Below are 20,779 nucleotides of genomic sequence, written 5' to 3' on the forward strand. Positions count from 1 at the left end.
GATCCATACTCAAACAAGCCGGTTTGCTGAGTTAATACCAAAGGCAGATTATAGCCGGTGCCAAAAGTGCCCTGGCGTGCGACGCCTTTTGCTTAAAGGGTCCCCAAACTTGTCATCACATTAGCACATGGTCAAGGAGTACATCCTACCTCTCTCATAATCTGCTTTCCTGCACAATTAGCCTTCTATAATAAGGCACTGCCTGACAGCCGGCAGGGAGAAAAGAGGAAAATCAGTGAGTTTCACAGAGGACGGATGGGTCGTTCACTGCCACTGATATATGGACTCTCTGAGGTGATTCTCTCTCCAACTCATCACCTACTGCTGGTCTCAAAGTTATGACAACATGGAGGCTTGCTCCTCTTTATTGTGCCAAGCATCTATTGCACTTTGATGAAGCCAGACAAAGAAGGGTGAGGGTGGAGAGAGGGAGGGAGGGAGGGAGGAGGAGAGAGAGCACCCACGGCCAGGGTTGATGTGTTTTTAGCTCAGAAAATCTGAGTCAATCAGCTGTTGGAGAGGGTAGAATGGCAGAGGGAAGGCACGTTTTTTGAATAAAATAATAGATAATTTCATTCTGACAAAGGCGAGGAAACTATGGGCAAGAGAACAAAATAGTAGGAAGGGATGGAGAAGGGAAGGGGTTTGAAAAGAATAAGAAGAATTCAGTGCTGCTTCTTGCAAGGGAAAAGAAAAAAAAACATTGATGACACCCGGTTCCATTCTTCCGCTCTCCCCTTTCTCTGCTCCTCGCCTCGCAGCACGGCGGGCTAAGCTGGGAGCTGTAATGTCATTAAATTGCAAATGCTTTTTTTTCATTTCCGACACACACTGTTTACTTATCTGGCAAAAACATATGTTGGAAGGAATCCGTTAAATTCTGCCCATTGCCTTGGGTGAAAGTGCAATAGAAACGGGCCCACTGAGCTCCTTCTGTCGTCTCCTTTTAGCACTTTGCCTTATCTACAAGGCTGCTTAGCAGCAAACTGGCGAGTTCAATGAAAAATGAAGATACAGTGCAAGATTAGGGAAGAACAGTGAGGGGAGAAATGCTTGGAGAGAGGGTCATCCCATTGCAAATGATTTCACTCCTCTCCATCTGCATAAATGACTATTTTTAAGGCATCTCCAGCGTCTGTATATTTTTCTCACTCTGCCACACATTTAATTTCACGCCCCGTGTTCTGAATATGCTTAAATGCATATCTCTGATGCACCTTTAAGCCAGAGGAAAGAGGATGATGGGGGGGTGGGGGGTGGGGAGGGTACGAAAGCAAAATTAAAGATAAAATGGTGTGATTTGCACTACAAGTCTATTACTTTATGGCATTTACATATAGTTTACCTCTGCAATTCCAAGATTTTTTTCTACCACCTTCCTATCAGTATTTGGGCTTGTATAAATATGTATAAATCTTTGTTGAGAAAAATAGAATTCCTAGCACTGCACTGGAAAGTTTGAAGGGTGCACTTTTCTTGCTTGAACTTCTTCTTCTTGCTCCCCTGAGACTGTCAGCATATCTGTTGGGGGTGTTCTCTCTCCCCACGCTTTGCCCCAACAAAGGCGCAGGCTTCAAGCACTTTGTGTCCCATGATCCCCCAGATACTCCTCCCCTCGGTTGAGCAAGCGGGGAGCGGGATCTCGGGTCAGTGCTTGGCCATGGCTTATGAGGAAAGGCCCGGAAAAAAGCCTGACGCAAGTGAGAGGCGTCATCCTTGTCAAACAAGTGGGTGAAAAACCCAACACAGCCTCAAAGTGTGGCATGAAGATTTCTGTGGATAATGATATGCAGACAACACACTGGTCTCTCTGGGTGACAAAGTGACAGCATATATGTGCTATCAGGTGGATTGTGTTGTTCTGCGGTGGCAAGGAAGTTTGAGCTGGAGGTGGAAAGCCCGCCCCAAACACGCAGAGAAGAAGAAGGCTGTGAATTGGCTTGGGAATGAAAAGCAGAGAGAGAGTAAGAGAAAGTGAGAGAGAGAGAGAGAGAGAGAGAGAGGCTATTCAGAGCACGATTCCTTACCTTCATTGTCTGCTCCGCAAAGATTTGAATACGCTCACTCAAAGCAGACGGGAAAAATGCTTCAGACCCTCGCATTGTTGCCTTTCTCTCTCCTCTTTTCTATTTGCAATTAAATGCATTTCAAATGGAACAACTGTACAGAGAGCATTTCTGATAAGAAGGAATTCCATTGCCTTTAACCTCCTTTGTAAGGGCTCTGCAATTTCCGAGCACTCTTATTATGAGAATTGCACAATCAAAACATATCGCTGAATAGAAAATGCCATACAACTTAAGTATTGCTTCATTGAAAATTAAATTGCATTTAAAAATCATTTTTAGTCCTGTGTGTTCCTCATTTCTTAAGCCAATCTTTAGTGTTTGTGTTTTGCCGCTTTGTGTGGAACACTGTGCCTTGACAGGGCCCTTGTGTCCTGAGCAGTATCACACACACTGGTCCTAAGCATGGGATGAGATCAGTCAATTAGAATTAATGTCATCTGGTCATTTGGAGCTAAACACCCTCCGTGTGTATTGTGTTTGCTTTGTGTGCAAAGCATCAACTGCAAAACCAATCTCATCCTCCAGACATGAATTTTTGAAGGATTTGAACGCTGTAAATAACTCCAAACCCTCTCTTACGAGGTTTACCCCTGGAGCACTTTGTAACTTATCAGGGCTGCCTTGTGCCTCCTCTAATGCCTGCATTATGCTCAAATGTAAATCGGTAAGCTGCCAGAGAGGTGGGCGGGAATCACTGAAGAAAGAATCACTGAAGGGTCTAGCCAATATTCTGATTGGGGCATAGCAAAATAAACAGTATAGTTTTGTTTTTTAAGGAGCCGATGAACAAAATATATCACACTGCTCTGTTATATTCGCAAACAAGTGCTCTTTAGTGTCACAGACTTCTAGAGATTTAAGCTGGAGTGATAAAAACTGACACTTCCGCCTTAAATTATTCTAATATTTGACATAGTTTCGAGCATTTTTTTTTATTAATTTCTCCAAATGCCAACTCCATTATTAAAAGAAACTCTAATATATCCTGAGTGAATGACGCCCAGGGGTCTGTTTTGTATTTCTAATTTCCATCTCTAATGGTACAAGAGACTGATTAGTAATTAGGACAGACTCATTTAAATGCATGTAATGAGTGTTATAGGTTTCCCATATACTTTGCACTTCATAGCGATGGAGATGGATAGCATCTTCATCAATTTGAACGCATGTTGACCTTTAATGGCAATTAATCTACAACACTGTTCTTCATGCTGCTCATCCTTGAATCGGCATTATGGTGTAATGAGGATATCGCGGGAAATCTCCCAAATAATTGACCTCAAGCATATTTTGCAGCATAACTATTAATCTTATTTTCCAGTGGATAATTTGATCAGTTTGCTGGAGAAATGGGTTATACAGAGTACAAACTAGTGCAGAGGAATATGTGGCCCCTAGATATTAATTTGGAGATGGATAGGAGTCTTAAAGAGGATTAAAACTCTATGCAGGCTAGTCATTTCATACGGCTGCATACCACCCAGCCCGCTGTATATTCTGTCAGTCACTACTCGGCATGGTTGAAATTTGAAATGGTGACAGTTAAAGTACAAAGATGTCCAATCCTAGACTATTTCATGGCATATTTTGTGGCACATCCTGAAGGAAATGCAAACTGTTAGGGCCAGTTATTCCAGTGAACCAGGGTCGCCCAGAAACAGCAACACTGCCCCCCTGCTATTGTCTACAGATACTGCATGTAACCCTCTGACTGAACAGCATCACTCTGTCTCCAACACTCGGGTAGACTGTCAGAGGAGAAGCCTACTAACACATCAACTTCTCTGTATTTATTCATAGCTCCGATTTTTAAGACTGCTCTTTGACATGTTGGTTTCTTGTCCTTCCTTTAAAAAAGAGAGGGCTATATGTTAGAATATCTACATCGATACACCCGATATATTTAAAAATATCTACTGAAACATCACAAAAGAGGTTCATATATGTGTTTTAATTAAACTATAATGAAAATAATGAGAACATTTTAAAGGTGAAAACATGACCTGTGCTTGATTTTTTTTAAAGGCTATAATGATTATCGGGAGTTTTTTTTTTTTAAGTCATTGTGAATATTTTTTCCTCTTAGCAATAACACTTACTGTTTCAGTTAGGTTCAAAGCAAAACATTTCTAAACAATATAGACACATATGATATGCATTTCCGTCCTTTTTAAGTTTTCAGTTTATATGCAAAATAAAATATAAGGGTTTTCAAACTAAAATATAAGAAAATGTTCTTGATGAAAAATAAAACATTGAGAAGAAAAGCAACAGCCTAGTGTGTGTTCTTTAGGGCGCCTCTTTTCACACGTAATTTATTACATAACACTTTCACTACTTACAATATACTATTGTTAAAACAAAAAAGATTTGAATTGGTAGCTTTTCACCAGTTTCTAGAACACTCAGCTCTGCAAATGTAACTGAAGTGCCCACAATTAAAATTTCAAAAGGTCTCCTATTATTTAGCCAACACGTATTCCTTTAAAATGTATGCAGAGTGGGCTAAGTGTAACATTCACAAAGCTGTCACACAAATGGTTGCATTTCTCCATCCTCATGGTAACAGGTATTTTCATTTCACAAATGAATCTTCTCCTTGTGTGATTCTCTTTGAAACACTGTTAACAGAATGGTTTCTTTTGTTTCGCCTTAAAGATACATTATTGGCTAATATGCAATGTTGAAGAGGACCGCCATATAAAACCATATAAATAGATTCAAGGAGTTTACTGATATGCAAATCAAAACATGTTCTTTTTTAATAATCAATACTTCTTGTTTGTGCCTCAAACTCTCCTCAGTTTAAAACAGAAATAAGTTGTCACATAATATCCAAACATGACAAATTGTTTTTAGTCATGAAGCCTTGAACTTCTTTTAATGTAAATATTATCCTTCACACACTCATGTCTTCTACACCATTAAACGTAGCAGCTTGTTCCTGCGTAGCTCTCTGGCACCATCCTGTGTTTCAGTCACAATAATGGATTCTGGTTTGTTACACATTTTAGAGTTGAGTTAGTTTAGTATTGTTTTTATAGAATTTGATAAAAGAACATACATTCTACATTTTATTCAGATAATTCAGATATTTCATTTCATTGATAGGTATACAACAAATATCTAGATATAGATATATAGATGGTAAACCGTTTAGCATTCAAAAACCAATGTTTTTATTTTAGGAAGTTAATAAACACTTTCTTTTGGTTTTGGAGTGTATGTGAGGTGATTTACTATTATTCAATATCTTGTCGAACTCTTTTTTTTGTGTTTTGAAAAATAAAGCACTACTAGAAGGTAGTTGCTACACAATAGTGTCTTTTTTAAGCTTAATTGATCCAAATCACTAAAACTTTATTTAAACCACTATCTTTTGCCAAAGGAAAAAAAAACGTAATTTCAGTATTTTTATGTCTTTATGCAACTGCGCAATATGTGTTGAAATTACTCATTGTTTGTATTTGATCTCTCCCTTGGTTTCCCTAAAGTTTTGTGCCAGACGATTATGTTTGTATGAATGTTTTTTTTTCGATTTGTTAACCTCTGATTTTATGATCTTTATGGTCTTTGATTTGTTGTATCTTTGTATACCGCAAATAAATAGATTCAGTTTTTTTTTTACCCGTAAAGCATCACATATCCCTCCACATGAGAAGCTGTGACTGATTCAGACAATCAAGTCTTTGGTGGTTTTATTTCAATCAAAAACACCTTGGGCTTAATTTTTACTCTTCTATTTCCACACTTACTGACGTGTTTACTGAAATTTATGAGAAATAATTTCTGTAGAGATACATTCCATTCGACTCTTTCCTGGAATTCTGCTCACTAATCCTCTCGAGTGCAGTGAACCTCACAGGGTCGATTGTGTAAAAGACTCAGCGGTCACACATGAGCTCTCTCTGGGGGCCGTGTTTATGTCTGTTCCATGTTCAAGACTCTTATTTCCGTCTGATACTTCACTCTTTCAAGATGTTAAGGTCTTGGACACTGAGTTGAAGACACCTGTTAATTTTATTGTTTTACAATTAAAAAAACAGGGAGATAGATAATAAATAAAATAAAAAAAAACATTCTTTATGGTATTGAGTTTAGATACAGACCCTGGGACTCTTTGCAAAGATTTAAAATATCTGAAAGGTAACCGTATGGACATGGAATCTGATTTTTTTTCAATAATCTAATGGAATAAAGGATGTACGCATAACACCTGACTGTGGAAATACTTTAGGCCATTCATTTTGACATTATTTGAGTATTACTGCAAAGAACACTTTTATCTAAGAGAATGAAAGATTCCTGGATTTTTGGGTAGACTAGAAGTTGTGTGAAAAAAATGAGAGAAATCAACATTTTTAATATGTCTTTACTTGCTATAAAAGTAGTGTAGCTTCAGTCCATAGTTTTCTATATTGTGTGGTGGGATAAAGCCTGCCCTTAACTCTTAATACTACATGTACTTACAGTGTCAGCAGTCACATGCTGAGCCACAGGAATGCATCAGGAGTGCAGGTCAAAGAGAAAAATGTAACCATCAGGAGTTTCTCTCAACAATGCTTCTTTGATTGGTGTGAAGCTTCTGATTCTTAACAAGGCCACAATCTTTCTCTAAATCATGTTGTCTATGTGATCAAAATCAACCATAAGACCATCTTTGATGACTTCTGATATAAAATAAAAAACTGAGCAAGTGATTCACTTCGTTTCAGTCACAAGTGCAATCTCATGGATGCCCAAGTGCAGTTTGGATAAGGTTTCAAATCAAGTTTGACTATATTTTAAAAATAATAGACAAACTCTACAAAAATTCATAAACAAACACGTGCACATTTTTTCAAATCCAGGTTAATTAGTTCCCGGAATATATTTGAATTGTACCTTAATACATTTACAACACAAGAACGATTATGTGAGGTTCTATGAAACAAAACAACTGCATAGGCCTACAAACAGAAAAGTAACAACAATAGGCTACAACCAAAATCACAACTAAAAGAATACATGTATGTGATTTTCTCCAGCTGTGAGCTTAAATGACTAGTGCTGTCTAGAGAGAGTTAAGTATGGTAAAGCAAATGTATTTTCTGTTATGGAAAGAGCAATATATATCTACAGCTAGCTAGTTAGCTAGCTTAAGTATTAGACCATCAGTAAGCTAAAGCCTGCTAGCTTTAGCTAACATTAGCCCAAACCACCATCTGGCAGGAGAAGCTTACTTTCAGCTAACGAGGCTCACTTTCTATTTTGTTAATGTTCAGTCCCACACTCCTCTTTTTCATCCTCCTCCTCATTATCTTCCATCTTTGGTATAAAGATGCTCCTCATAGCTTTAGCAATTAGCACAATTGTTGCTTGAATTAGCAATCGTGTACTCTCTTGTTCTTTTTTTGTTGTTGCAGAAATTAAAGTAAACCTGTTTATAATGAGCTAATTAGCCTTAGCATCTTAGAGCAACAAGTTGTAGCCTATTTCCTAGTTTAATTCCAAATTTGTAGTTGCTATAACACTTAAAGAAACTAGCCAGCTTAATGAATGCAAACTAATGGTCTCCAACAAAGGGTTACCAGATTTGAAATGTCAGCCAATCAAATGAAGGTGAGCATTGATCCCCACATCATTGTTGAATGATTACAGTTGGCACATGACACATATGATTCATTACACCATCACTCGTTAAAAAAAGGAAGGATATTCTGCAGGCCACTAGGAAGTTTTAGTTTGTAAGGCTCAGGAAACGCTGAGGACCATGTCAGTGTTCAGTTGTTTAAGTCGCTTAAACATAAATCACATAATCTTTACGTTATTGTTAACCATCTCTAAAGGAAAAAGTGAGTACCATGTCTGCATAATCTGCCCTCAAATTTCCATCATGCATGCGGTGGCCTGTTGGGCTTTGGCGCAAATTTCATTTTCTCTTGTATTTCTACAAATTAAGTTTTACCCACTTTTCAAATCGTTACACTATGTATACAGCAGTGTTACATTAAAAATCAAAGTCCTCAAATAGAAACTGTACTGAATGTAAAGAACACAAAGCTAATCAGCAACTTTATATTGTAAAATGGAATTATTATTATATTTGATTATGATATTTTGTAATAGTTTAAATAATGGCTCATCAGTTGCTGTTAAAAATTGTGCTAGATTGTATTTAAGAACAGTAATCCATGGGTTCTTAACCTATTTGGATTCCCTCCAGAGGGTCACTGGATAAATCTGGGGCATTAGGAGATGATTCATACAGAGGGAAGGAAGGAAAGGCTCAGTTCTGCATGACAGATTTACTTGTATTGCTTTATTTTTGGTAAATAAAATACTTTTACCTCTTCAAACAAAATGTCAGAAAATGTCTATTTGTTGGAACTTTTTAAAACTCTTTTTCTGTTACACAACTATTTGGGCCACAAGTAGATGCTGTCTTTTTTTTTTTTGAACAAATAGAATATATTCTTGACATTGTATATTGTTTTTTAAATTTTTCATTTTTTTCATCTCAGTCTGTAAAGTTACCATGGCTGCCTGATTGGTGGAGTTGAAATGAATAATGTGTCTCAGAAGAATAATGTAGCATTTAATGGATATCCTTAAGAACAAGTACTTGACAATTCTACTTAAATACAGCACTTAAGTACTTTGTAACTTTACCCTCTGAAAACCACTATTAAAATATCAGTATGGATCTGTTAAACTTTTAACACCTAAAAATCTTTACAGTTACTTTTCTGTCAGTTCACATGAGCTGACAAAGGGTGTCAGCTGAGACCTCGGTGGAAGGTTTGATAACAATGAGAGTAGACCCTCATCAATGGCAAAAAGATCTGAACTCTAATTTCTGCCTGGATTAAAGTGATTAGTCCCTCATGAAGATTATACCACAGTTTACAGTCGGGTCATTCGGGAATTTAACTGAATTTACGTCAACTCTTTCCATCACAATGACTGAGAAATCAAATCAACAGATAGCTATGAGACAATGCTTCTATCTTGATTTTTGTCAGATTGTTTGCTATCAGAATCATCTTTAGCTTTTTTTCCATACATAAAAACTGAATATATATATTATATTTGACCAGATATACTGGCAGTACAAACTGTCCTTTCTAAGACAAATTTGACGGGATGGCCTGCTTGTATTTGTTTTTTTCCCCCTGATTCCCTCAAAGCATAAAATCAGACACGATTCATTCTTTGGAACAGAGTCCCTACACAACACTTTATAGTTCCTCCAGGCTGTTCCTCGCTATTCACCCAGATCTGAGTCCAGCTCCCAGCTCTGCCGTCAGGTGATCATCACAAGACCAGTGGCTTAATCCTCCTAAAGCTCTACAAAAGGAAGAGGCGAAATTAGAGGGCTTTCTTAATGTGCATGAAACCAAGTGGAACACAACATGATTCGGCTCTAAGTGTTGGTTCCACAGATGTTTAAAACTATCACTGAATCTAATTCGAAGATACACAACTGTGGACCATAGCAGACTGAGATTCCACACTCTTCTGGAGGAACTAATCGACCACATTTCTTGCTGAAAGTTGATGTACAAACTGATTTGACTGGAGGAAAACAAACAGTCTAAATATGAAAAAGGCTCTGGGTCTAGGTTTTCTGTGTTTGCTGCTCTGGTCAGAGTCTGCGGAGGCTCAGTTTCCACGTGCTTGCTGCACAGTCCAGGGGATCCTGTCCAAGCAGTGCTGCCCACCTCTTGGCTCAGATCCTGCCAACGTGTGTGGCGTTTTGTCGGGGAGAGGAAGCTGTGTGACTGTTCAAGTCGATGAGAAACCCTGGGGAGGACCATACAGTCTGAGGAATGTGGATGACAGAGAGAGGTGGCCGACCAAATTCTTCAATCAGACTTGCAGATGTAACGGTGAGTAATGTACTTATGAAGATGTTGTTCAGGTGGGAAAGATAATAACGTGTTAAAAGTAGAACATCATCTGCATTCAAACGATAACAGGTTATATTTACACTCTGTCTTGCAGGTAACTTTTCAGGGTTTGACTGCGGTCAGTGTAAATTTGGCTGGATAGGACCTAACTGTGACCAGAGGAAAACCCCTGTGGTGCGCAGGAACATCCACGACCTGACCCCCGAGGAGCTCCAGGAGTTCCTAGATGTTTTGGACCTGGCTAAGACCAGCATCCACCCAGACTACGTTATTGCCACCGAGCATTGGCTGGGACTCTTGGGACCAAATGGAAACGAACCCCAAGTGGCAAACATCTCTGTTTATGACTTCTTTGTTTGGCAGCACTACTACTCCGTCCGTGACACTCTTCTAGGTAAATCATGCTTTATAAAGCTAAAAGAAGTGGTTGGTTTATGAGGTTGGCTGTCTTTATTTGGATTATGACAAAAATATCATCATGAAAACAATTAGAAATATATTTACATGGAAATTTCTTACAAGAAAGTAATTCATTAAATGTAAAAATGTGTTGACCTTAATGGATATGTGGTTGTATAATGTATAAGTATAATGTCAAAAATATCATTACAAAATAATCAGGAATATAATAATATAAATGATGGTTTGAACTGCCATTGTTAATGTGTTGCTTTATTTTTTATTGCCAAAAGCCATTTTCAAGGTAGCTCCAGACATGTTCAAATTATGTGACTTAAAAAAATCTGTGAATCATTGATTTCTTAAAAACATATATGTGAGGTTTTCAGATTATTTATTAGAGAGGTTTATGTTAGGGTTAGGGTTAGGGTTGGTTGAAATTGAACATTTTTCTTTTACTGAATAATGATGATATTTAATTCGCAATTTAAAATATTACTTATTAATTCAGAGGAACACACATTTTTGTTTTGTACTTTTTTTAAATTGACTTCAAGGATCGTTTGTGAGAAATCAAGTGGATGGATTACAAAGTATTAATATTTCTACACAACTTATAGTGTGGAATGTGCACATGCATGCCTTGTGATCGTGTAGATTAACTCATTGATCACTTTGTTTTTCTGCAGGTCCCGGTCGTCCATTCAAAGCAATTGATTTCTCACATAAAGGACCAGCATTCATCACCTGGCACAGGTATCACCTCCTCACCTTGGAAAGAGAGCTGCAGGTGGGTGTGAAAGTCTGAAATTATGTTTTTCAGCTTGTTTCTAAAATATATTTTTTGGAGTGGCTGAATGGAAAAAAATACTACATTTACAAGAGATAATATTCAATCAAACCAAATGGTTGATCAAAAGAAGGTCCTGTCACTGTGAACTTGTAACTTAATTAATTAGCAATTAATTCAAAATCCTAATTTGTGCAAATATTAAATACTGATTATTATGAATCAGTGTCTGATATCTTTGAACATTAGAAAGAGGTTTTATTTAAAGTTAGATTTTTCCCTTAAAACAATTAATCCACCCAGGTTAATAAGGAGCAGGTTGTTTTCTTTGAAAAAACATTTCTGTATGTCGCATGGTTCTTTGAAAGAGAACAATGTGTAAGCGAAATGGAAGTGAGAGACTGGGACATTCAAGAGAGACAACAGAAGAAATATAGATCCAAGACGCCATCAGTATCAGTTACAGTAAAACAGTCGGCCTGATCAAAAGAAGGGGCGTATCTACAATTTTTTGACTGGAGTAGCCTAACCCGGGCACAGGCTTATTTAAAGGGGGGCACACACACAACTGCATAGTATACAATTTCACCAATCATATTTACTTGAATAATTTTTCAAACAGATATTATATTCCTTTTTATCAATCAATCAATTAATCAATCAATCTTTATTTGTATAGCGTCAACTCATAACAAGTGTTATCTCGAGACACTTTACAAAAAGCAGGTAAAAGACCTTACTCTTTGTCTTTTAACATTACAAAAGAGCAGGTAAAAAGACCATACTCGTTGTTATGTTACAAAAAGCAGGTAAAAGACCTTACTCGTTGTTATGTTACAAAAAGCTGCTCATGATGGATAGGCCTTACCTATCCATCATGAGACCTTACTTATTGCTATATTACAAAGACCTGGCCTATCCATCATGAGTACTTTAGCAAAGCAGCAAAAGTTACAGTGGTAAGAAAAAACTGCCTTATTAAAAGGCAGAAATCTTCGGCTGGATCCCCGGCTCATGACAAAACAGCCTTCACAGGTCTAGACTGCACCGGGCTTGGAAGGGGATAGGGGGAGAGATGGGATAAAATGCAGGAAGAGGGATAGGGAGCAAGGGGATGGTGGGGGATGGGGTGTTGTTCAGGAAAGTCGTCCATCAACGATCCGGTGGTCAACGATTCTAGTCAGTACACGAGCTGCAGCGTTCTGGACTAGTTGAAGAGTCTTTAGAGACTTACCAGAGCACCCTGACAAAAGAGAATTACAATAATCCAACCTGGAGGTAACAAATGCATTGATATATTTGTTATATTTTCTTTTCTTTTAAAAGACACAAAAAATGACATGCTTACTTATTTAAAGATTCAAGAGAATATGCATCTCCAAAATTCACAGAATTAAGCACCAGCAAAAGAAATTGCTCGACCTTGAAATGCAACAAAAGATGTTAGCAGCCTTTTACAATCATAACTCAAGTCCCGCCTCTGATTGGTCGTATCACCAATCCTAGTGTAGGATTATTGGGTTGAACCTGCAGTGACCGATCAGATTTCAGAGATTTCAGAGATCCCTTGTTGATGACCAAAATGAACATGTTGATACTAATGTGAACAATAACTGAGTTATGTTTGTTCCCTGTAGAGATTGAGTGACAATCCAAACTTTGCCATCCCTTACTGGAACTTTGCCACTGGGCAGAGTGATTGTGATGTGTGTACTGACTCCATGTTCGGGGGAAGAGACCCAGAAAACCCTTCCCTCATCAGCAGCCAGTCCAGATTCTCAAGATGGGGGGTGATATGTAACAGGTTAGCACAAGATACTGACTGGAGAGGAAATAAATGTAATTGGCTGAAAATAGATATCAGTAAAACATTTAATATCTTGTCATTTAATATCTTAATGGTTTTCCCTTCCAGTTTGGACGACTACAATCGCCTGGTTACCCTTTGTAATGGCACTAATGAGGGTTTCATCCAGAGAGGAATGATGGAGAGGGCTAACATGTCTCTGCCCACCATGACTGACGTCAGAAGCTGTCTTGGAATCAGGGACTTTGACAGCCCTCCATACTACACCAACTCCTCCTCCAGTTTTAGGTACAACTCACATGTTTGGTATAACCATTTGGAAATCTGCATGCTGGCATGCTGATGTTTTAAGTGGGTAACTTTTTGCTTTTCAACTACAGAAATGCTCTTGAAGGCTACGAAAAACCTGATGGACAATTGGATGATTCAGTCACTAACCTTCACAACCTGGTCCATGATGTTCTCAATGGAACCAGCTCCATGTCTCACTCTGCAGCCAATGACCCCATCTTTGTGGTCAGATTCTGATTTCATGGTTTATTTTGAAAAGATACAGTATGGTATCCTTGTGGTTGTTGCCTAAATCACTGTGGTGTACCTGGTTATTTGTCTCGCAGGTGCTCCATGCCTTCACTGATGCCATTTTTGATGAGTGGATGAAAAGGTTTGCTCCCTCCAACGCCACCTTCCCCGATGAGATGGCCCCAATTGGTCACAACAGAGACTACAATATGGTTCCGTTCTTTCCTGCAATCACTAACCAGGACATATACATTCCATCTGAACAGCTTGGATATTCCTACGCTGTTGTCCTGGATGGTGAGAAAGTGTTAATACTACAGTCTGTAGAAATAGTCACATAATGTGATTAAATGCTTTATTTAGAGTTAAATGTGAATATCAACAACACTATGCAGTAAATAAGACAGGAGCCAGCATTAAGACTAAATCAGTGGCAAACAGCAAGCCTGGCTCTATCAAAAGCTAACAAAAGATTTGATCTTTTAAGTTACGTTGAGGCTTGAACCAGAGGCTTGTTAACCTAGCTTAGAATAACAACTATAATCAGGGGAAAAGAGCTTGCTGTCCAAAGCAAAGAAAAACAATATTTTAGAGATTACTTGAATAATGCTCTCATATTGGTGTGGTAGAGCCAGAAATGGCAGCTTGTGGTACCTTAACTTATAAAGACTGAGAAAAAAGGGCAAAATAGCAATATCTGTCAACACAATTTTAAGTTTAACCTTTTAAATTTACCACCATTGAAACTACTAATTGACAAGGTAAATATGAAGCTAGAGCAACTAGCCTTGCCTAGCTCTGTTGGAAACATAACAAATCTTTAAATCTCATCATGGTGAGGCTAATATAGCGCCATTGGCTAGTTAGCTTAGCATAAGGATTTGAACAGGCCTTAACATAAAGTTGTCATATACAAACAACCGCCCCTCCAAAGTTCACTACTGAAAACAATGTATCTACTTGGAGTTGCTTAAGTCAGCTGATGATTTAAATAATGTTATGTATTTATTTACTAATATACAAAAAGCCGAATACCCAAAGTAGATGCAACATATTGTGGTTTTTCCACATTTCATAAAAACTTGAAAATACCTGCATGCTAGTGGCCTCATGTTTGTTTGAAGGATTAGTTTTGTAGTAGGTCACACAGATAGGGAAGATAGATGGAAAAACAGTGGGAAATGAAGCTTAGGGGTAAGGTGATTAATGCCAAGTGACTGATGTTTGAAGGCTCATCAAATCAGTCAAATCCACTTTTGTTTTATTTAACCTATTTTTTTTTAAACATATTGATGGACAAAAAGTCTTCTGAAAATGAACATCTCCTCCTGTGCCTCTTCTTTTGCAGAGACAGATGGAGGGCCAAGTGTGTTCGTGCTAGGCTCCACTCTGGGGGGAATCTTCATCGGTCTCCTGGTGCTTCTCCTTATCTTTGTGCTCTGGCTGCGTCAGCGGAGAAACAGAGGCTTTGAGCCTCTGATAAAAGCAGACTTCAGCACAAGGAAGTACACAGAGGAAGCGTAGAGGACCACCCGTTGTTCCGAAGCAGTCTTCAGTCTTTATACATACCTAAGAGAGATGGAGCAGCTGATCGTCTTTATGCTATGTGGGCAAGATGAAAAACATAATCCTGTAAACAAAGAGAAATGTAACTTTCTAGAATTTTAAATCCATCGAGGAAACAATGTGAATCAAGTAGCATCCACTTTAAAATGATAATAGAAACTGAATACAGGTTTCAAGTGGGACCAATCAAAATTAATGTATACTTTAACTGGTTTGGTGACTTTCTCTTTACAGAATCACAAATACAAATCTATTGGAATGTTTTTAATAAATATTTATTTTCAAGAACAGTAACAAAACACGAATGCAATAGTCTTCATTGCACTGAAAAACAATAAGGCATATTTTCTTGACTAGTTCCTCCGCCCTCCTGGTTTGAACTGAGATTCAAACTTCAAACTGACTTTACCTCATTAGGATTTGACTTCATAGCGCAAAGCATTGATTGTAAAAAAATGTTGTCTTACAGCGTTTCCTGCTACTTCTATTTTTCAGATAATTTGTCTGACCAGACATCCATTTTCAATATTTTATTGCAAAAATATTACATGTAAAGTTCAATGATACAAAACATAAAAAGGGCATCCTGTAAGATCATTATTCATAATAAAGAATCCTTTTAAATGACACGTTTGACACATTTTCACTTGTTCTTGCAATGTTGAGGCAAATGCTGTCGTTAAGTGCAATAATGAAAAACGCTGAACATGAGTATACTGCTAAGGGCGTAACACTGGCTAATTCGGTGGATGTGTAAGCTAAGCTGGCCCTGTGGTTATGTAGCTGACAGGCTCTTAGAGAACAGTAGACGTACATACTGGCTGGTTTTGTCCGCCCCCCTCAGCAGTGCCAGGCCTCTCACATTCTATGTGAGTACGCTCTACTGAGGAGCTTCAGCGGAGCATTCAGGCCTGTCCGGTCTCCACAGATTCTCATTTCACAGGTGACTGTGGTCGGCTTCAAGCCTGTCTGTGCTGCAGACACAACCAGCCAAGCTTTACAGATAAATTTAGGGACCTTTTCTTTGCATTCCCGGTAACCACTGTGTGCTGTTTGCTACTTCTTCTTTAGTAATTCCTGCAGCTTTTACATATCTGTTGGGATAAATTTTTTCAAAAAAGACAACTTTAAACTTCAATTCTAATACTGTCTGCCAGTATTTCTGTTTTGTTTCTTTTTAAAAACATCACAACACACATCAAATACTCTATCCAAATTGTTAATAAAGTTACAGGATAACAATCACATCTGCCTAATTGGCACCTTCTTTGTTGATGTTGCCTACTATATGTGCAAACCCAGAATTACTGGAAATAAAACATTTTATATTTGTTAAAGACAATCCAGATATGGCACATGATATTCTATAGGATCCAGTTACTGTTGATTAATAAAAACTATGGCAGCACATTACTTTCTTTGGTAAATGGTGATTTTGTATTAAATTGGGGAGCATTTCCAATTACACATTTACATGAACTGATATATAATCTCAACAGAGTTTGTTTCATGAGCAGTTTGGAAATCTTTATAAATACAATTGTAAAATATTAAATCCCCTAATTATATTGTCTTGGTATTACGGTTCCAGATGCTTTTAAGTGGTAAGATGGAAATACATTAGGTAACGTACTGAAGTCTTAAGCCCTATACTGATGTAATGGTACCCTAAATAATTGAATCACCAATTCTTTTAGAAACTGCGGATTGGCATTTGTTTATCCTTCTCTAACATAATGAAAGTAATTACAGTCAAGGACCTGTACCCCAAAAGACTACAGAGCAACCATTCCTACAATTGTACATACAGTGGCACCTTTCCCGATGTGTCAATCACTGCTTCATATTATTCAGTCCAGGCTGTCTGCTCCAAGGCCAACAAATCAGCATGATATACAAATATTTTGCAGATTATAAATTTGTTGCGAGGCAAATGCATAATAAAAAAGCCAGTCTAATCCTTTTTTTTTTTTTTTTTTTTACAAAATGTGAGTTCAGCACAAGGCGGCTGTTGAACAGTTTAGGTGGATAACTAGAGCAGAACAGGGAAATACTTAATGTATGATGTTGCCATGTTTAAAATGAAAGATGAAGCAGCATGTAATAAACATACATGGATTTATGACCACTCTGAACAATATCAGAATATAATGAGCTTACGTCTTGTGAAAAAATAATCAATAATTGGCACATGATTATATGACAATGGAAGAATTGAATTAATATGAAATGTTGAAATGTTCCTGAATTTTTCAGCAAATAGATCATCCTCTGTAAATATCCTGTTTAACGTATATTCAAAGTTATCAAGTGTCTCTTTTTGATGCCTCACATAACCACATTCTCAACACACAAACAACTTTTTGCATTAAAAAAATGAAAACAATCAAAGTGCGTGTTATAATTTTCCACATGGAGACCTACATTAGTACCTGCCATATGTGCAAGAAATCTCTGAAGCAGAGTCTGTTGGGTCGGCATCAGGGTTAGACGGAGGGGTGATGCCGTCATATATCAAGTCTAAGGATGGCACTGCACGATCTTTGGGAGATTGGGAAATCATGATGCATGACCGCTCTGGTTTTTCAGAACAGTCTCCTCTCACTGTGAGGCGAGCAGCCGTCATACTGTCTGCTCGACTGTAGCTCCAATCTGCCTGAATACAAAAACTGCAAAGATGAAAAAAAAAGAAAGAAAAACAACCCTGCTGTCCATGTTTAGCTGGTTCCTCCAGCATTATCTCCACTGTTGGTGGAATGCCAGGGCTGAGAGGGCCAGCATGGTTGGTAGGGCTATTGGTGCACAGAGTGGGTTGGAATCATCCACAGGCCCGCTCCGGTCAGCCTCCACCACCGGGGCTTCGGTGGCAGCATCGTCAGCTTCTGTGGGGCAGACGTCTGTGCAGCCACTGCCGCTGCCTGAACCACTGCCTTCATCACCTGCAACAGCAAAAAAAAAAAAAAAAAAAAACCTTAGTTAGAGTGAGCTATGTTAGCTGCTATGCCTCATGCAAAACGGAAGGGTCTGACCTCCGGAAATATAGTTCTTGACTTCTAAACTTGATTTTTATTTAATTTATAAATAATTTTTTTTCTTGACTTCTAAACCTGATTTTTATTTAATTTAAGCAAAACGGGAGGGTCTGACCTCCGGAAATATAGTTCTTGACTTCTAAACTTGATTTTTATTTAATTTATAAATAATTTTTTTTCTTGACTTCTAAACTTGATTTTAATTTAATTTAATTTAATTTTTTAATTTTTAACTGAAAATGCAACATCAGTAAACACTTTTTAAAATCTAATATACTCGACCACAGGACTGAAAGTATCTCAGATATATACCTCTGATCTGTGTTGTTGTCAGACACAGCTTTAATAAACCCTATGTACTGTATACTGCATTTCCAGCTCTGTGTCTGCAGAGGAAATAGCATTTTACATCATCGAAGAGATATTGCAAAACGCTGCATGAAACAATGAAACACAATAAGAAAAACTATGTTATAGTAGATTACGAGTGCATTCCATTCCACCTCAGCATTTAAACATTGTATTCACTACTTTCTTCTAATGTTTGAAGCCCATCATTTCTATTGAAAAGAAAAATAATTTAACACCCTTGTATAATGTAAAATATTCTAAAATGTATAAAAATATGAACAATAAGTTATGGCTAAAATGCACACTTCAGTATAAATATATTTATCATGTATCGTATCTTATCTCACATGGCAGATATTTCTCATAACCACCAGGTGGCAGGCAAGGGGATCACAGCGCAGAGTTCAACTGCAGATTGATTTACAGAGTTGGTAGGGACCAAAATTAGAGCTAAAAGCAGAGTGAATACGGGGATAGAATTGATCAAGAGGACTACATTTTCAAATAAATGCAAACACTCATAAGTTACTGTTTGATTACAAGCTCAGCGTGTCAACTTTAAAGGTGATAATACAATTTGTTAGTGTAAAGTCACAGCTTGTTTCCACTGCTACAGTAAGACGGGTCCAAAATTAAATGAATAAAGGTTTAATAATGCAGTATAATGAGCGCACAATAACATTATGCAAGTATTTGTGACTGTTATCCCAGTAAATCTGAAAGTCACTGCTGAAACAAATCTTTGTGTTTGCTGTATTTCTGTGTTTGCTGGCTGTTTTTAGGGGATTAATTACACACACTAAAATACTGCACAGCCAATGTGCTGTCAACAAATTGCTCTTAACTGGCTTGTCAGTGTTTTCACATTGCAGCCCGTGTTGGTTATCGGCTCCTTCTGTGCCTTTTCACTGACGCTGATTAGCTCTGCCACAGGGTTAGGTAGCCTTTCAAAGTGGACAGTTGATCAAGATGAATGACAGGCTGGAGTATGAACTTGACCGACCAGGGCAGTGAGGGCAAGACTAAAAATAAATCTCTCTCCTCAATAAAAAAAAGGCTCATTGTTTCTGCGAAGGAAAATTGCTTACTTGAGTCTTGAAAGTAGATATCATTGCCGTTGTAGGCATTTTTCAACTTGTTTGTCATCACTCTCAGAGCCATGATCTGCTGGCGGATGAAAGTGTCTGGACGGGTGATGTCCACACCCACCTCTGGGTTATTCACCTGGTTTGTAAGTCCATCCTTTTGAACTTCAGGGAAGTACCTTCAGATAAAAATGAACAATTAAATGTGTTAAATTAAATTATTGTGTAATTTTATTTAAAGTCTCTCAAAAAAATTCTAATAATCAAACATTCACTCATAATTGCCAGTGAATGTCTAAGAGGTGTTTTGTTGTCTCATTCAGCAGTTTAAAAAAACCTCTGAGGATAAAAGAGGGTTTGGCAAAATGAACACTTGACCTCATCATGTTGGGTAATGTTCTCACAAACTTGTGAGATATTTCTCCCGGGAAAACATGTCAGCTGCCTGCATTCCTCTTTGATAAATAAGCAGCACACAGTCATGTGAGGGCACTCCATAAATCGTTTTACACAAAAGCATTTGTTCCTGTAGGCACACGTCAATTCATAATATACAACCCCGGATTCTTTTTTCTTTAGTCACAGGAAATAGCAGCAGCTGCCGCACCCAGTGCCCACTTATAAGGTCAAATTATTCACTTTAAGGGTTATTAGAAGAATAAAACTGTTTTGAATGCTGGATATTTTTTGATCATAGTTGATGTTTTGAATAAAATTTTAAAAATGAATCAATTCAAGTTTGATACAAGCCATTGCAGCTTGCATTGGGAGTGCTCATGCAAATATATATTTTTTTAAATTAGATTCAAATGGAGAAACCATGTTGGATTTATATTATGGTGTAGCATAAAAATATTATTATTTTTTTAAAAGCAAATAAAATAATCTAAGTTTATCATACAACACACTGAGGCCTGAATGATCAAATATGGTTTGATAATTCACTGTTTTTTTTAATGTTACATTGAAGTAAAAAGAAAGAAAAGTAGGCTGAGCTTTTAAAAGGCTTAGGTCAGTCACAGTTCATAATCTGGTCCTCAGTTCCAGGATGACACTGATTAACATTAGTCGAGTGGAGCAGACTTTCATATTGGCCTGCTTTAGCCTCAGGCCTTGGTGCACTTACCTGCCCTTAGTGTGTCCATTCCAGCACTCCTCATCGCTGGTATTTCCTGCGGTCACTCTGTCTTCCACGCACATCGCCTCGGGCAGGTTGGACCAAAATTTCTTTGACAGCTTCAGTTTCTCTTTTATGTCAACCACCTG

The 20,779-nt window shown here is 37.8% G+C and overlaps 2 protein-coding genes across 3 annotated transcripts in view; one reads left to right on the forward strand and one right to left on the reverse strand.

The window, feature by feature from the left end:
• The first annotated feature begins 9,425 nt into the window (after window positions 1-9,425).
• On the forward strand, window positions 9,426-15,344 carry dct (dopachrome tautomerase). Its single transcript, XM_020634518.2, has 8 exons — window positions 9,426-9,940; window positions 10,056-10,355; window positions 11,050-11,150; window positions 12,788-12,954; window positions 13,066-13,245; window positions 13,338-13,473; window positions 13,575-13,776; window positions 14,828-15,344. The coding sequence occupies exons 1-8, from the start codon at window positions 9,652-9,654 to the stop codon at window positions 15,001-15,003; spliced, it is 1,551 nt and encodes a 516-aa protein (XP_020490174.1). The 5' UTR covers window positions 9,426-9,651; the 3' UTR covers window positions 15,004-15,344.
• A 92-nt stretch (window positions 15,345-15,436) lies between these two features.
• Window positions 15,437-20,779, reverse strand: part of gpc6b (glypican 6b) — an 89,289-nt gene continuing 83,946 nt past the window's right edge. For both annotated transcript variants that reach the window (XM_065962339.1, XM_065962338.1), the window contains 3 exons: window positions 20,640-20,776; window positions 19,517-19,692; window positions 15,437-17,984 (listed from right to left, as the gene is read on the reverse strand). In XM_065962339.1, coding sequence (XP_065818411.1) covers window positions 17,782-17,984; window positions 19,517-19,692; window positions 20,640-20,776 — 516 coding nt within the window. In that variant the 3' untranslated portion in view covers window positions 15,437-17,781. The remainder of the gene's footprint in view (window positions 17,985-19,516; window positions 19,693-20,639; window positions 20,777-20,779) is intronic.

This window comes from Labrus bergylta, chromosome 13 (assembly GCF_963930695.1).
Source record: "Labrus bergylta chromosome 13, fLabBer1.1, whole genome shotgun sequence".
Classification (NCBI taxonomy): Eukaryota; Metazoa; Chordata; class Actinopteri; order Labriformes; family Labridae; genus Labrus; species Labrus bergylta.

Excerpts from the sequence above, each read along its gene's own strand:
- dct (XM_020634518.2), top strand. The coding sequence starts at position 9,652 with ATGAAAAAGGCTCTGGGTCTAGGTTTTCTGTGTTTGCTGCTCTGGTCA. Across the intron at positions 10,356-11,049 it reads CGTCCGTGACACTCTTCTAG|GTCCCGGTCGTCCATTCAAA; the intron begins GTAAATCATGCT and ends GTTTTTCTGCAG. Across the intron at positions 13,777-14,827 it reads CTACGCTGTTGTCCTGGATG|AGACAGATGGAGGGCCAAGT; the intron begins GTGAGAAAGTGT and ends CTTCTTTTGCAG.